The sequence below is a fragment of the Malus sylvestris genome, chromosome 3, assembly GCF_916048215.2.
Source record: "Malus sylvestris chromosome 3, drMalSylv7.2, whole genome shotgun sequence".
NCBI classification, from domain to species: Eukaryota; Viridiplantae; Streptophyta; class Magnoliopsida; order Rosales; family Rosaceae; genus Malus; species Malus sylvestris.
Window position 1 is genome coordinate 28,170,308 of NC_062262.1, and position 16,749 is coordinate 28,187,056.

The 16,749-nt window shown below is 34.2% G+C and overlaps 1 protein-coding gene across 1 annotated transcript; it reads left to right on the plus strand.

Moving 5' to 3' along the window:
• The first annotated feature begins 12,003 nt into the window (after positions 1-12,003).
• LOC126614515 (uncharacterized) lies at positions 12,004-14,676 on the plus strand. The gene is made up of 2 exons (XM_050282186.1): positions 12,004-13,072; positions 13,804-14,676. Exons 1-2 carry the CDS (start codon positions 12,370-12,372, stop codon positions 14,433-14,435), a joined length of 1,335 nt encoding a protein of 444 aa, XP_050138143.1. The 5' UTR covers positions 12,004-12,369; the 3' UTR covers positions 14,436-14,676.
• The last annotated feature ends 2,073 nt before the right edge of the window (positions 14,677-16,749 follow it).

Genomic DNA, 16,749 nt, shown 5'->3' on the forward strand with positions numbered 1-16,749 from the left:
GTAAACTTCGTTATCGATGGGTTGGTCCATTTGTTATAAGTAATATTTTTCCTCATGGTGCAATGGAAATCCAAAGTGCAAAGACCGGAAACATGTTCAAAGTAAATGGGCATAGACTCAAGCCATATTATGAGTCTTTTGTGGAGCATGATGTGGAGGTTATACCCCTCCAAGAACCATCTCCCCTTGGATGATTACTCTTGGTACCGTCTGGCTGCAGACGTAAAAGCAAACGCTTATTGGGAGGCAACCCAATATTTCTATTCATTGTCTTTTTATTTCATTTTTCAATTTTCCGTTTGTTTTTGTTTTCTGAATTTTCTTCCATGCTAAACTGAATTATTTCTTTTCTTTGTAGGAAAATTTGATCGTGCCCACCATTGGAGTTGATTGCAGAATTGGAGTTTGGGGGTCACTGCTTGATTTTACTGCAAATTGGGGAAGTTTTCAGTCCAAATGCTTCATTTTGTTTTCAGTCCAAATTGAAAATTTGAATTGGTTTGATTTGTTTTCATGTTGTTTCTTTTTGTTTTCTTAGTTAGTTTTATTTACTCTAAACAAAAACACAAAAACATTCAGAAAATTTGAAAATTCAAAAAAAATATTGTCTTGTTTTATTTATTGCTTTGAATTAGATTTTTGTTAGTTTCCCGACCCAATGATATAATTGGATTGAATTTGAACTACAGGGATCAAGAATTTAGTAAGCATGTGTTGTGTGAAATTCCTTATTCTCTTGTTAGCCTTGTACATGTTTAATCATCTGTGAAAAATCAAATGCACATAGCCTTGTTGATGTGAAACTAAAGTATGACTTAAAACTTCGTATGTGAATATAGTGACCATATACAACCTATGTGAGTTTTTGAGCCTATTGAAAGTGTGTGCATTTTTCATACACTCATATTTTTTCATGTGTGATGAACTTATGTGACTTACATCTCTAGAACTTGCGTAAGGATCTTTCAAAATGTTTGTCATTTGATTACATGAACTTGAAAAGGATAGAGGCATTAGGTTTATCACCATGGCCCAAATAAGCATGTTTCCTAAAAAAAAATGATATCATTAGATTGCTAATTTGAGCCGTATATGTTGAGCCTTTTATTTCTTATCATCAGATATGTCTACCCTTATACCTTAAACATTTTTCCTTACCCTTTTCAAGCTAGCTAGTGAGCAATGTGAGATTGTCTTATGAGAAATGTTTGTGAAGTACTTTGAAGGAGTTTGGAAAAAGAATAAGTGTGGGAGTATTTCATGTTTGTATTTAGTTATGTGCAAAATTAGTTCAAAAAGAAAAAGAAAAAAAAGTATACAAAGCAAATAAAAAGTTTTTTTAAAGTTTCAGTTTAGGGGTGTGGTTGGAGGTATTAGTAGAGTGGTTGGAGAGCTTTAGTTCTTGTAAATCTCAACAAGAGAATTGCTTGCAATGTAGCTTGGAACTTGTGTTTACCTATCCTTTCATTTCTATAACCCTCTTCCTAAGCCTCATTACAACCAATAAAAGTCCTCTTGATTTAAGTTTTGCAATTATGATTGTGGAGATGAGATCTTTATGCAAGCTTATGGTAGATCTTTCACATCTGATTCTTTGAGCGAAACACGTTAAACTAAACATATGTGTGATTGAGTGTATGTCTCGTGAGAAGATCACTAGTTAGCATGTGGTAGTTTAAAAAAAAAAACTTGAAATTGCATTAGCATAGCTATTACACACACTACAATTCATGGATGATTAAAAGGTTACTGCTAACATTTGAATAAGGAAGATGAGCTTGGATTAGCTTGTTTGGTGCTAGCTAAGGTTCTTGATGATTTGTTTTCTTGAATGAAATTCTATGAGGGTCACATGGGGGGAAGCTATTGTTTTTCATGTTGCTACTTTTTCATATTTTCTTCGTTTTGCTCGAGGACTAGCAAAAGCTAAGTGTGGGGGTATTTGATAAGCTCATATTTATATATACTTTACATCAAATTCACTTGTCTTTTCTTAGTTAGTTCCTTATATTTTTGAGCTATTTACTTTTTTTTTGTGTTTTCTAGGATTTGTCAAGCAAAGAAAAGAAAAATAGCACAAGTTGGATATTAAGTAACAAGTTCGTCAAAACTGCCTGTGCAGGTCAGCTGACTTTGGAAGCAAGTTGTGAACAGCTCAAAATGAATTAAAGAATGAGCCTTATATGCTTGGAAAGCTACGGATGTCTATTTTCTGGAGCATTTCACGGATTGTTAATATCATTTTTGTAGAAGAGGTTATGGCCTTTTTAACACTGAAAGGTTCACAAGAGACTGGGCAGTTTGTAACTGCAATGAAAGCAATAAACCCAATAAATCTAGCAGCCAAAACTGATGCAGCAAAGAACAAGCCAGCTGATACCTATTCAAATATCAGAGGAAATGAAAATAAAGATGAGGATTAAGTGGGAGTAATTGGCATAAAGGCTACCCAAAGAGTTACAATTGTTTTACCATTTCCTCTCACTTATTGCCATCACTAATTGGCTGTTAGTGGGGTGAGTTATGGAGCAGAAATGAGGCAGCAAGCATGGGCATAAAGGCTGAGGTTGCAGCGGCAAAAGAGTAGGTTTTTTTGAGGAAAAAAAGATAGAAAAAAAAAGAAGGAAATGAAGGGAAAAAAGGCAAGGCTGCTGCGTTAAGGAAGGAAGGAAAGGAAGGAGGAAATTTTGGCATTCTCTTCTTTCGGTTTTATCTTCTCAAACTCATGTCTTTCTTTTGGTTTTATTTGAGAATTATTTGTAACTAAATTTTTAGAAGTTAGGGGCTGTTTTAAAGCCCCGAATATGATTGCAAGTTTGTTATGACATTTCGTTTAAATTACTTTTATGAATGGATGAAAATTGGTTCACTACTTGTCTCATTGATGATTCTTTATGTGTTTTCTACGGATGCATACTTACTAAGCATATCTAGGATTCTAATGCTATGAATATGTGTGTGCTTGCCCTTGTCGAATGAGGACCTACATATGTTCTAGAGTAGTACTTGTTAATTGCGATTAACATGTGAACCAATTTCTAGGATAAGTAAGACAACGTCAGTACTTACGATGCCTTGTGATGACTCAAACTCTTTTCGTTCTTAATGATTTCTACTTGTTAAATCTATGAACACACCATTCTAGATTGCATGCTAGGGACTAAGTTAAGTTGAAAACGCCATTCTCTTAACATACTACGTAAGAAAGAGTAATAGGTTGAGTTCTAACATTGAGCCAACTTGAGCATCTTCATCCGGAAATAAAAGAAATTTGAATGAAACATAACATGTTTGCATGATTATTTGGTGGTGCATAGCAATACCCCTAACTCGTTTTTCTTAATTTGTGAACTACTTAATATTTGTTTTTTGTCCTGTTTTTGTTCGATTTAATTTAAATAGCAAATCAACTCCAAAAATCCCAAAAATTTGTGTGAGTGTAGCTCTGTGTGTCTAGTATCTTCATATAAAATTTCGTAGACTTTAGATAAGTATAAGTTGGTCTAATAATTATTTTTCTGTGGCTGATCAGTAGGGACAGCAACCCAGTTTTTGTGACATTTTAGGTAGTTAGATAAAACAATCTTCTGCGGGAAAGACCCTTATTTTTATATGCTACAATTGACAAATCTTAGTGTTAATAAGGAAAATCAATAGGACATTTGTGTGCTACTTTGTGATGTGCTTTTAATCTTATCATGGTCGAGTCCTAGTATTATAAGTAATCCTCAAAAGATCAGTTATACTTCGAATGAGGAAAGATGTCGAGAATCAAGGGTTGAATTTGTGCAGTAATAAAGGTTGATTCAGAATCTTACATAGACCAGGAATGGCCGAAGCCTGTTTGGATTTGATCAAGGAATTGGAGTCTGAATGGAATTCTAATTCGACCATGTGGAATTGCTACTATAAATAGAGAGGAACATGTATCTTTCAAAGCATCTCTAAAATCAACGCACAAAGCAAGCTCTCTCTCTACGCAAAACCTCTCAAACATCTTGAAAATTTTATTTTCCCTTTTTATTGCCTTCACACCTTCAGTTTAGATAAACAGCACTGTGTTGGCAACATGCAACACCTTTAGTTTGGATAAACATTGGAGCCGTAAAATCAGCCGACCTAGGAGCACCTTCAGTTTAAATAAACAGCACTACTTTGAGACTGACTGGTTATATATTCAAGTCTTGATCAGCAAGGATTTTCAAGTCCTTGTTGGAAGAAGTTATCTCATCAGCCTTCTCGGTGAAGTGAGGTGTTATCAGGTTACTTAATATTCGGCACACTGAAAGTCAAATTTGATATTGAAGTTTAGATAAACAGCACTGTGTTGGCAACAGGCAACACCTTTAGTTTGGATAAACACTGGAGCCGTAAAATCAGCCGACCTAGGAGCACCTTCAGTTTGAATAAACAGCACTACTTTGAGACTGACTGGTTATATATTCAAGTCTTGATCAGCAAGGATTTTCAAGTCCTTGTTGGAAGAAGTTATCTCATCAGCCTTCTCGGTGAAGTGAGGTGTTACCAGGTTACTTAATATTCGGCACACTGAAAGTCGAATTTGATATTGAACTTCGTAGAACTAGCAACCTTGTCTTCAGGCTCTAGAGCCCAAAGGCCAAGACGTTCGTGTTCCTTCCTCGACCGCAATTGCAAGATTCAGAAGTCATTAGTGCGCCCAATGCCACATACATCAACATTCATTCACTCCTGGGCCGAGCCCGCGCTTACGCTCCACGTAGGCTAAGTAGTTTTTAGAATCAACAGAATCATCAACGTATTAAACTTAAAATTGCTTGGAATTAACGCATTAAACTTGATTAGGTGACTTTGAGAATGATCATCATGCCCATGAGTTGGCAATATTATGTTGTATATTTTTCTTTGAATAAGATTTATTTTAATTAGTTTTGGTTTTCTTAGTTATTGGGTTGTTGTTTTATTCTTGTTCGATCTGCTCATATTTCTTTTCCATTCTCGTTTGTTCATTTTTCTGGGTTTCTTTTTCACTCTTCATCTATCCTATTTTCGGGGTAGGTTGCATTAGTTATTAGAATTTGTGTCTTCTTTTATATTTGCAAGATTATGTTTTAATAAATATAAGTATTCAAATTCATCTTAGTGCAATTTTAGATCTAACCTACAAAGCATCTGGTAATATCATGTTTAAAATATTTACGAAATTGTCGATAATTTCGTCAAAATATCTGAAAAATCAAGGAACGGTATGAAAATTGGGGTAAAATGCAAACTTCACTCTATATTAGTGAGATATTAGAAAATCAATGAATGTCGATGATATTTACCGATCTACCACATAAATTTTGTCGAAATATCAATGATATCAAATGAACATCATGAACGTATTAAACTTAAAGTTGCCTGGAATTAATGCATTAAACTTGATTAGTTGACTTTGAGAATGAACGTCATGCCCATGAGTTGGCAATATTATATTGTATATTTTTCATTGAATAAGATTTATTTTTTAATTATTTTAATTTTCTTAATTATTGGGCTGTTGTTTTATTCTTTTTCTATCTGCTCATTATTCTTTTCCATCTTCGGTTGTGATTTTTCTGGGTTTCTTTTTCACTCTTAATCTATCCTATTTTCAGCATAGGTTGCATTATTATTCGAATCCATCTAAGGGCAATTTTAGAACTGACCTACAAAGCATCTAGTAATATCAATGTTTAAAATATTCACGAAATTATTGATATTTTCAATGAAATATCCAAAAAATCAAGGATCGGTATAGAAACGGTGAGTGAAATGCAAACTTTACCCTATATCGGTGAGAATAGGAAAATCAATGAATATTGATGATATTTACCGATCCACTACAGAAATTTTGTCGGAACTCATTGCAAATTTTGAACTTTTAAATTTATTTTGAGAAAATTTTCTCTCATTTTGAGTAAATCTAAATTAGTTGATATACTCCCCTTATTGCAAATTCCCATAATTCCCGTGCAAAGCAATTGACATTGATATATTCATAGATATTTCTATAAGTTTGCATATTGATATTTACACCTATATCATTATCTTAAACACTGATAATATAGATTAAGTATTGTATTCAGTCCCTTCAAGTTGATGCAATTGTAAATTTGCCGATTAAAAAAAACATAGAAAATGATCCCAAAAAATAAAAAGAAAGATAATGTTTGAAGAAAGAAAAAGAAGAACCGATTGAATTGATGTACACAAAACAGACAAATAAATGGACTACGAATATTACTAGAAAAAAAATACAAAATTGTTAAGAATGTTACATAACTCGAAGATATTACATCTGGCTAGACTTGTATCAACTGTGTTACAATACACACTATTCATAAAGAACTAATCATAATTTTAATAGGCAAGAATCCAATCCTTATTCTATAGTAAAATCCTAAAACATGAAATACAATAATTGCATTTTCCTAGCATTTTAGTTAAGAACATTGTTTACTTTTGAATATTTTAAAAATAATATTAAAATTGGTGAAGGGGTAATAGCCCACTTATTTGGGATTTGGATCCTCTCCTGAACTAATGGAGAGGATCCTCTTGACCAAGTGTTATGGACCGTTGGATTTTCATCCAACGGCTATAATTATAGTAACTTTAAAAAGACCTACCTGTTTATAGCCGTTGGATAACGGTCCATAACACTTGGTCAGGAGGATCCTCTCCATTAGCTCAGGAGAGGATCCAAATCCACTTATTTGTGTGTACCTCACAATGTGGTGCAGAAATTTGGCCCAATAAAATGTCGAGGATATGTCGAAGTTCAAGTTGTTTGGTTCTCCAAGTTGCTATAAATAGGTTTCTAAAGGACTGGGCTACTAAATTGGTTGAAGCCCTTCCCCAGCACAAGTGTGAATTGTAGAGAATAGAGAATTACAGATAGAGTGATATTATCTACACATTCCTGGCAGATTGACTGTATTAAAAAAGGTTAATGGATAAAAATTAGCAAAAGTGTGTGAGAGCTAAAATATAAGGTGTGAATAAAACTACTCGAGAATATTTGGGTAACTGGACTTGTTCTAAGTATTTCAAAAGAATTACGTTATAATTTAAATTCATAAAAATGTGAGAGAAAAGTTGTATAAAAACAAGCGCATGAGGAGTGTCAATAATAACATTCTTAAGTAAAATGTAAATCATAATTGATCGTTTAGGTCAGCAACCCTTTGCACTTAATTTGTTGAAGGAGATTCTATGCCAAATTCTAAGAAAAAGGGTTTATTTTATTGAAAAGGATAAATTTAAATGACCTTTCTTGCTGCAACAAAGGAAAAAATTGGGCTAAAGATTAGCATCCAAAACAACTTGTAAGATTTTGCTCATGGTCTCATTTTCTTCCGAGAACAATTTACATAGCAAGAATACATTGTCATGTGAAGTTCTGTGTAAATAAAATACGGACAAAGAAATTTACATATATTATTAATTTGTTGACACAAAACGTCAATACCAGCATATCCGTTCCATTTAAGCCTTTCATTTTACCTCCTTGTAGATTTGTGGTCAAAGCTAATAAGAATCATTGTCTTTGCCAAACCCCAAGTTGTTTTTGAGGTACTTTCGCCAAGAAAAACCTTTGTTTGTTTGCTTGTTTTTTTTTTTTTTTTTTTTTTTTGAGTTTCACTAATCGAAGTATCAAGTTTAGGTTCCAATTTATTCAGAAAAAAAGAAAAAGGAAAAAGCTTTGGACGCATTTGGCCGATTATTTCTTCAGCACCACAATGCACCAATTCAGTAGCCTTCTTTTGTCTCTTCTCTTTGTGCTGTTTGTTTATTTGATTCCCGCAGGAAAATATTGGTTTCTTCTGTGTAAATATAGAAAATGAGAATGCTGCTTCTCTTTACTTATATATATATATATATATATATATGAGCATTGTTACGAGCCCGTTGATAATAATTTCAAAATTTCAGTTTTCATGTAAAATAAAATAGTTATTCAACTGCTTTTTAATTTTGTTCTTCGAATATTCATGCTTACATGCAAACGAAAGTAACATTTTCTTCATTTTCATTTGCGAGTAATCATTATATATAATTTAGTGAACTAAGTCAACGGCTAGACATTAACGCTGAAACTATTAAAAACTCAAAACCACATCGTTTTAGACATGAACACGATATAATCACCAAAACACAAGTAGATAATCATATATTATGTGACAATCACAACTTAGTTGTTCAAACATTAATGCATCCCATACATCAGTTTGTGATATAAAATCATTGTTCTACCCGTCTAGAGCCACCTAGGCCCTTCTAGGCGCTAGGCGGCTAGCCAAACCCCGATTAATGCCTAGGCTTTTAAAAATAAAAAAAGGGCGCTTAGACTTGCTGAGGTGCCTGCCTAGGCACCCGCCTAAGGCGCGACTCACTTAGACAGAAAATAGATAACTTTCATTTTGCATTTTGTTTTGTTTTGTTTTTTTATTTTTTTAATAAATTGTAAGAGACTTGTTGCATACTTAAATGAATGCACATTATATGCTTGTTCCTCATGTTTTCATTATGTTCTAATACTTCATAATATATATGTCATTCTATTTTATAGTTTATGATGAAATTATATATATTTTAAGTATAAGCGGATGCTTATTTAAATTAAATATAATATATTTACTTAAATGCGCCTAGTCCGCCTAAGTCCTAGGCCCCAACTCACCGTCAAACTAATGTCTAACGTCTTTTAAAACCTTGTATAAAAATACCATTTCTTTTTAGCAATGATCTAACTTTACCAATTCTCATCCCTTTTAGTATTTGCAAACATATTCAAAACTCACCAATTTTACGAAAATGCAAGGATCCATAGGAAAGTACGAAAATGTAGGGGTGGGTTCAAAAAATCGAAAACCGAAAAAAACCGAAAACCAAACTGAACCGAAACCGAAACCGAAAAAACCGAACCTAACGAAAAAACCGAACCGAATTCTTTTGGTTCGGTTCGGTTTTAGTGATCTAGAAACCGAACCGAATTAATTAAATTAATTTTTTTATTTAATTATTTGTTTTGGGTATTATTTTCTAAACCCAATTTGTAAGTTAAAATGTGCTAAACCCAATGTGTTGCCAAACTTTAAGCTCAAAATATTTTAAAAAGGCCTATAAAAACTCTAAACCCTAACCTATTATTTCTCCCCCATATAAGGTTTCGGAACCAAACCTCCTCCTGAAGTACCTACATCCATCTCCATAGCACTGTCTACTTCAGACCCAACTTTCTTTTCCAAACCTACTCTCATATAACATGTAACAGAATCCATAAACATTTATTTCGCGTAGATTACTTGCGTAATTTGTGATGGAAAAGAATCCAACACACACTAAATAAATCCACCCACACATTACTTTTACTAATCAAGTTGTCAACATGTAGTTACAAGCAAACAACCCTGATCTTTGAACAACATCATACAATTTAACTTTTCTAAGTCATTTGTACGATTTTTGTGTTGTGAGGTTGTTAGTTTGGACTTTGGAAGACTTGATTGATGATTTTAGTTCAACTTTAAATGTTTATTTTCATTGTCTTTGATTCTAGTTAGAATGTTTATGTTATGATTGTGTTAGAGATGTTAAAATTTTAAATTTCAATGTCTTTCATTTTTTGAAAAAAAAAACAAAACAAAAAACCGAAACCGAACCGGAAAAAACCAAACAAAAAAAAAACCGAACAAAAAAAAATTGAAAAAAAAATGAACCGAACCGAAATTTCGGTTTGGTTTCGGTTTTGGCAAAAAACCAAACTGATTTGAACCGAACCCACCCCTACGAAAATGTACTGAATCGTTGACTAGTCATTATTCACATAGGTATTCAATTTTACTGCGCGAATTGGCAAAAAACGCGGGGACAGAAATTGGACTTTGAGCTTTGAACTCGATCGTTCAAAAAATTTTCCTTCTAATTTTGTGTGGTGGTACAACAATGAAAATGATTTAGTCACTTAGTACTAAGGTTTAGTAGTATTCTTTTTTATTTATATGAGAAGTCTTAGGTTTGATTATTGTCAAATACGAATTTGAACCATATTATTGCTAACTTATTATGAGGCTTATTTTATCATCTTCTCGTTAATGTAGATAATATCGTGTATTAAAAAATAAAAAACAATACCACTTAGTATTACAGTCTAGTAATATTCTTTTTCACTTGTAAGTGAAAGGTCTTAAGTTCAATTCTAGCCAAAGACGAACCACATTATTGTTAACCTATTGTGAGGCTGAACTCACCTCCTTTTCCTCAATGTAAATGATATCGTTTGTTAAAAAAAAAAAAACAAAAACAATAAAAATGGTTTCAGATTCAGACCAAGTAATTGAGAGAGACAGAGAGTAAGGTTAAATTTAATAAAAAAACAAAGATATGAAACCAGATTCAGAAATCAGAATCCATGTAATTGATGTCAATTCAGATTTCAGGGTTTAGTGTCTCTTTCTTTCACGTGAGCCCTCCTCAGTAACGATGCCCCATTTATTACTGTTACTAAGGTTTTCCTGAATTAATGTTTTGAACTTTTATGTTATATTTTTGTGAAGAACTGTTTCATGCACGTCTTAATTGAATATAAAGCATTGTTTATTTTTTATTTTTTAAAACAATCGATATTATCTATACTAAGGGGAATGAGGTAACCTCACAATTGACTAGCAATAATGTGATTCAAAGTCGTCTTTGGCGAGAATCAAATCTAAGACCTCTCACTTATAAGTGAAGAGGAATACCAGTAAATCGTAACAGTTGCAAAGCCAGGAATTATCAAGAGAAGGGGCGAAATTTAAACGGCTTAAGGTCCCAAAAAAATGTGGACATCCATTCGAGGCCTAAGTCTAGGGTTTGCATGAAGATTATGTGAACTACTCAGAATATTTGTAGGAGAATTTGCACTAACCGAAATATTCGAAATAGGAATTGGACATGACTTGACCTAGGAGGACTAGACGAATTTGAAATTTTTTATTATATATTGTATAAATAAGTGTCTATTTATTATATACATATAATATCTAAGAACATTGACTATAAAACATACAATATATAAAAATATTGACAAATTTTTTTATTACTTTGTTGTATTTGATAGTAGGAGATAAAAATTCAAATGATTACAAGTTCTTAATATTTTACAAAATATTTTTTAAAGTTCATATGAATTTATAGTAAATTTGAAGATAAATATTAGTGTAAGCAAAGTGGCTAAACAAATATTGAAAAAGTGGTCAAATTAATCAAACAATAATTAAAAAACAAAACAAATCTCAATATAATCAGCATATTAAATAGCTAGCTATATGGCCCAAACTGATTGGGTAAATAATTGAAAAACCAAAATGGGTAACTTTAAAATGGCACGTGGGGTGGGTGAAAGAGAAAGTTTATCTTCTTCCTCTCTCTCTCTCTCTCTTTCTCTTCTTCGTTACTTTTCAGTAGCTGCAAAATGCAAAGCATGGGTATTTTGACAACAAAGAAAAAAAAAAAAGAGTCTGCGCGCAAGAAATTCAAAAAACCAGATGGGACCAGAGGGGCAGAACCACTGGTCCTGGGCTTGATTTTCGGCTTGGGGAGAGGCAGTCGCCCCTTCTTGCCCTTATGTAGCTTTGCCCATGAACTGTAATACTAAGTGGCAATATAAAGCATTGATATGTGAAGAAAAAAAAATTTGCATATGTGAAAAAAAACAAAAAATTGCATATAAGACATAGCAATACATAATTAACCTTACATGATGGCAACCTGGTATCATATATAAGTTTTTCTCGATTTTGAGACCACTTGCCTATTTTGGAGAAACTTCCAAAATGCTTCATTTGAAAGAGAGAGTCTATAAAAAAAAAAACATTACCTACAAGGAAAATTATATTCACGCTCTTCAAATTATTTTTCTTACATTCTTTTAATTTTTTTAATATTTTTGTATCAAGTGTTAGTGGTATGTAAAAAATATTAAAAAATTAAAAAGATGTGGGATAAGTACTTTAGGGTATGGAAATATAATTTCTCTACCTACAATATTTTGAGTGTTTATTTATTCAATTTTAAATAATATCTGTGGGTGTTTCATAAAAGTTTTGGGTTAGCTTTTTGAAAATTCTTGGACTAATGGTTGGTTTGGAAGTGGGAAAGAGTTAAAAGTTTGAGTGAAAGGGAGTTGTGTGCCTAAATAGAAGTTGCAGTCCAAGAGAAGGTGATTGGCATCCCACCTTACATTTTCCAGCTTTTAATGGCAATGGAGAGTGATGACTTGCTTTTCAAAACAATGGAGAAAACTTGAAGAAAAAAGTGGAAAGGTTTGAAAAGTGCTGTTGGAGGAAGGAGAAAAAGGGGTATTATCAAATTAATCAAAAAATGCCAACAGTGTGGTTTTCTCTGAAGAAATCTCTTCACTGCAAATCAGAGCCATCAGATGTTCATGATCCAAGGGGCAGGAAGCAACTGAGCACAATCTCGACTAGAAAAGCAGGAGGAGGAAGATCAGGGTGCTCAAGATCCATAGCAAATCTCAAGGATGTGATTCACGGAAGCAAGAGGCATATGGAAAGGCCACCAAGTAATTGCAGCCCAAGATCCATTGGAAGCAGTGAGTTTCTCAACCCAATAACACATGAAGTAATTTTGAGCAACTCAAGGTGTGAGCTGAAAATCACCACCAACCTTGGTGGCTTCCAGGACGGAGTTGGGGGTGGAAATGCCAACAATGGCAGCGGTGGTGGCAGTGTCGGTGGTGGTTCAACTTTTGTTGATACCCTAAAGCCAGGCACACCTGGTCCTGGTGGGCACCCTACAATGCACTACTTCAATCCAGCTTTAAGGCCTTCCTCAACTCCTCCTAGAAAAAGCCATTTTCTGGCTTCTGCAGAGAGTACAGAAGGGTCTGCTGGCTTGAAGGGTTCTGCTTTTTCTGGAAGTGCTGGCGGAATTAGACAAAGCAATAGGATTTCTTTTGGCACAGAAAATTCTAACGGTTCTTCTGCAATTACTTGCCACAAATGTGGAGAGCGTTTTACCAAATGGGATGCTGCTGAAGCTCACCATCTCTCTAAACATGCTGGTAAGAAATTACCCTTTTGCTGAAACTGAATGAAATTTTTCATTTTTCGGGCAAAGTTTTTTTGAAAATTAATATTTTTTGTAATTTATTCCAACCCTTTCTTTTTGTTGTTCTTGAGTGTTTTCTACTGCGTCTGTTTCAACTTTCCTTATCCTCTTAGGACCTATGTCTAAATTCTTCTGACCACAGAAACATTAACACTTTCGTTTACAGATTCTAAATATTTGCCATGCATCTTTCTTCTGACCAAAAAAAATTATTTTTCCTTCTCTTAGGACCAAAGTATATTTTTTCTGACCACAAAAATATAGGCACTTTTTTTTCGGACTGAGGAAAGAGGACCTTTGCAAAGATTTATCCTTTGTTTATTTTTTTATTTTTTTGAACAAACCTTTGTTTAATTAATCCAGCAGAAAAGATTGAACTTGTTTAATTAATATATCCTTACTACATAATTTAATGAATCTAGCAGAAACTGGATTTTGGATTCAAGTGCATCTTTTGATTCGAGTCTCACTTAATCGCCTGAAACTCGATAAACTATCTTTTGGTTGGTATACCATGGGGATTGTTTTCATTTCCAAAATGGTTAATGATCTTTATGAACTAATCTTTTGATTCATCAATTGCTTTTTTTTTGGTCAATGACTCATCAATTGCCTGCTTAAGTGCTTTTCACTTCAGATTTTAGAGTAGATTTCCCACTCACACTATCCCTATATCTTTGGCAGTTACTGAGCTCGTGGAAGGTGACTCATCTCGAAAAATCGTGGAGATAATATGCCGGACAAGTTGGTTAAAATCCGAGAACCACTGCGGCCGCATTGAGAGAGTGCTCAAAGTCCACAACATGCAAAGAACCCTAGCGCGATTTGAAGAGTATCGAGAGATGGTGAAGACAAAAGCCAGCAAGCTGCCCAAGAAGCACCCTAGGTGCATTGCTGATGGGAATGAGCTCTTGAGGTTTTATGGCACCACCGTGGCCTGCTGTCTCGGCCTAAATGGCTCCTCGAGCCTTTGCGTATTGGAGAAATGCAGCGTTTGTAGGATCATACGTAACGGGTTCTCTGCGAAAAAGGAGCTCAAGGAAGGTGTTGGTGTTTTTACAACATCTACAAGTGGAAGAGCTTTTGAAGCAATTCAAATATTGGAGGAAGATGCAACTCTAAGGAAGGCTTTGATAGTGTGCAGAGTGATTGCTGGGAGAGTGCATAAGCCATTGGAAAATATTCAGGAAATTACTGGGCAAACGGGGTTCGATTCATTGGCTGGAAAAATGGGGCTTTATTCTAACATTGAAGAGCTTTATCTGCTAAATCCTAGAGCTCTCCTTCCCTGCTTTCTGGTCATCTGCAAACCCTGAAGATTCTTTTCATCTTTTTTGCTTTTGGAGGAGGAGGAAAAAATAGCTCAGTAAATCTGTTGTCTTCAGTTGGTGTTTGGAAAGTTGAAGCATATAAAAAAAATGTGCTTTTGGGTGAAAATCATTCATTAGTTAATCTGTTGTTTTTTTTATTCAAGCAATATTCTTATCCAATCTGAATTCTGAACTATTGAGTAGGAAAACTGAATTTAAATGCAGAAGCAGGAGTACATTACTCTAATCAACTTGATTATGTCCATCCCATATGTGCGTAAGTTGTAGTCTTAAAAAAAAAAGGTTTATCATAGTCATTGAATTATTGAATTGTGTGCTTGCTCTTGCCTGCACCAAAGTTAATAACATCCAAATGAGTGATAATCTCTAAACCCAAAGTGTGAACAAATAGTTCTTGGGAATGCAGAATATAACAAAAATAACTCTGAAATAATAGAACTAGCACTATTGGTACAGTAATTAATGAAAAATTAATTAACAGATTAAAAGTTAATGAAAACTTAGATTCCATCAAACTGTTAAATGGGATGGACCATATGAGAAGGGCATCAAATCAAGTGGTCCTTGTTGGGAAGTTTATGTCAAGGTTAGTCCAAAACCAGAGGACAAAAATAAAGGATTGCATTGCATGACATAAATTCACTGTCCAGCCCAAATTTGTTTTGTGTCTTTTCTATCCGTATCACTCTTTGGTTGGTGCTTACTCTTGGTGCATTAAGCAGCTAACATTCAAGATAAGTTCAGGGACTCGTTTCTCTCTCTCTCTCACCCTCTCCATACATATTATTGTTTGTGACCGTAATACTGTCATGTAATATTAACGTGCAAACGTTTTCATGTTTTAGGTGAACTGGTAGCACCACTTGGCAACTTTATGATCATGATTCACACCAAAATTTAACTCCTCTCTCTTCAGCTACACTGTTGTTAATAATTTACAGCAAGTGCTAATGAAGTGTTTATGCTTTAGGTTGAATTGCTTGCCTGTGTAAACGGCCACACATGTGCTAATTCATTGAAATTATAGCATTCCAATGTACTAATATTATTATCATCCAGTATTGACGATGTGTTTAGACATGTCTATGCTTTAGGGTCACCGCGTGAAATTGTTATGGTCATGATTCACACTAAAAGTCGAATCCTCCCTCTTTAGACTTTAGCCGCTTTGTGCTACGAATTTATCAAAATTACAACATTTATTAATGAAGCATTTACGCTTTAGGTTGAAACTGGTAAAACCGAATACCGGCATTAATGGCCACATAAACGTTTACTCCTCCCTCTTCAATATTCAGTCGCATAGTGTTACGAATCCATCACAGTTACAACGTACGTATGCTATAACACATTTTACTTTAGAATTAACTGATAAAATCACGATGGTGTTACGCCATACAAAACTTTGCTCCTCTCCCTCCTTCCCAAAAATAGTAATTGGTTGTGAGCTTTTGGAGTGTGCATCTACCTTTCTATTGGGAACACCATGCCCTTACTGAAACATCTGTACAGCTTTTGAAGGCAATGTGGCACATGCACCTCATAAATGAATCCTTCCTACCCCTCCAGGACACTTGTCTGAAATTATGATGTGAAGAAATTGAATGAGTATCTTATTAAATGTTTTGAAAGGAGGTAGCTTTTGGTTTTGGGGTTGCATTTGCATATGAACTCAAATACTTGAAATATTTTACTGCATGCAGAGGACAATTACTCCTTTGACGGTAACTCTTCAGTTCAGTCTTCATCGGGGCAGGCTGGGCAGCCAATGGCAATGGCTGTAGCAATGCAGAGAGATCATGTCAAGCTTCTGAATGTTATTTAATTGGAAGCGGCAGAGAGGTTTCGGTTCTGAAATGTTGTATCATATGCAGGCACCGCTAGGAGTAGGAGTAGATGGCAATTTATGAGCTCTTTTCAGAAGAAATGATGTTAATTAGTGTAAACAAGTGTTGACGAGAGACAATTTAAGAATCGAATTATTGCAGTAAGAAAAATAAATCTCACTTATCAAATGTTGATATCCGAGGCAATAATAGTTAGGTACAATAACATTCTTATTTTTTTTCTTTTTTGAACGAAATATGTCATTGATGAAAAGCAACAGATACATAAAATAAAACCATCTTCAACCGAGGGCTAATCAAATGACTTGTTTTAGCCCTCTGGCCCTCCAAGATATTAATATTTTAATGAACAGTATATGGTCATATTTGCCTCCATCTCTAACCGAGGGCCAAATGATCATAGAGCTCGTTTTAGCCCTGTCACAAAAAACCGTCTCTAACCGAGAGTCAAG

Coding starts and splice junctions, on each gene's coding strand:
- LOC126614515 (XM_050282186.1), top strand. CDS start 12,370: ATGCCAACAGTGTGGTTTTCTCTGAAGAAATCTCTTCACTGCAAATCA. Junction 13,073..13,803: donor CCATCTCTCTAAACATGCTG/GTAAGAAATTAC, acceptor TATCTTTGGCAG/TTACTGAGCTCGTGGAAGGT.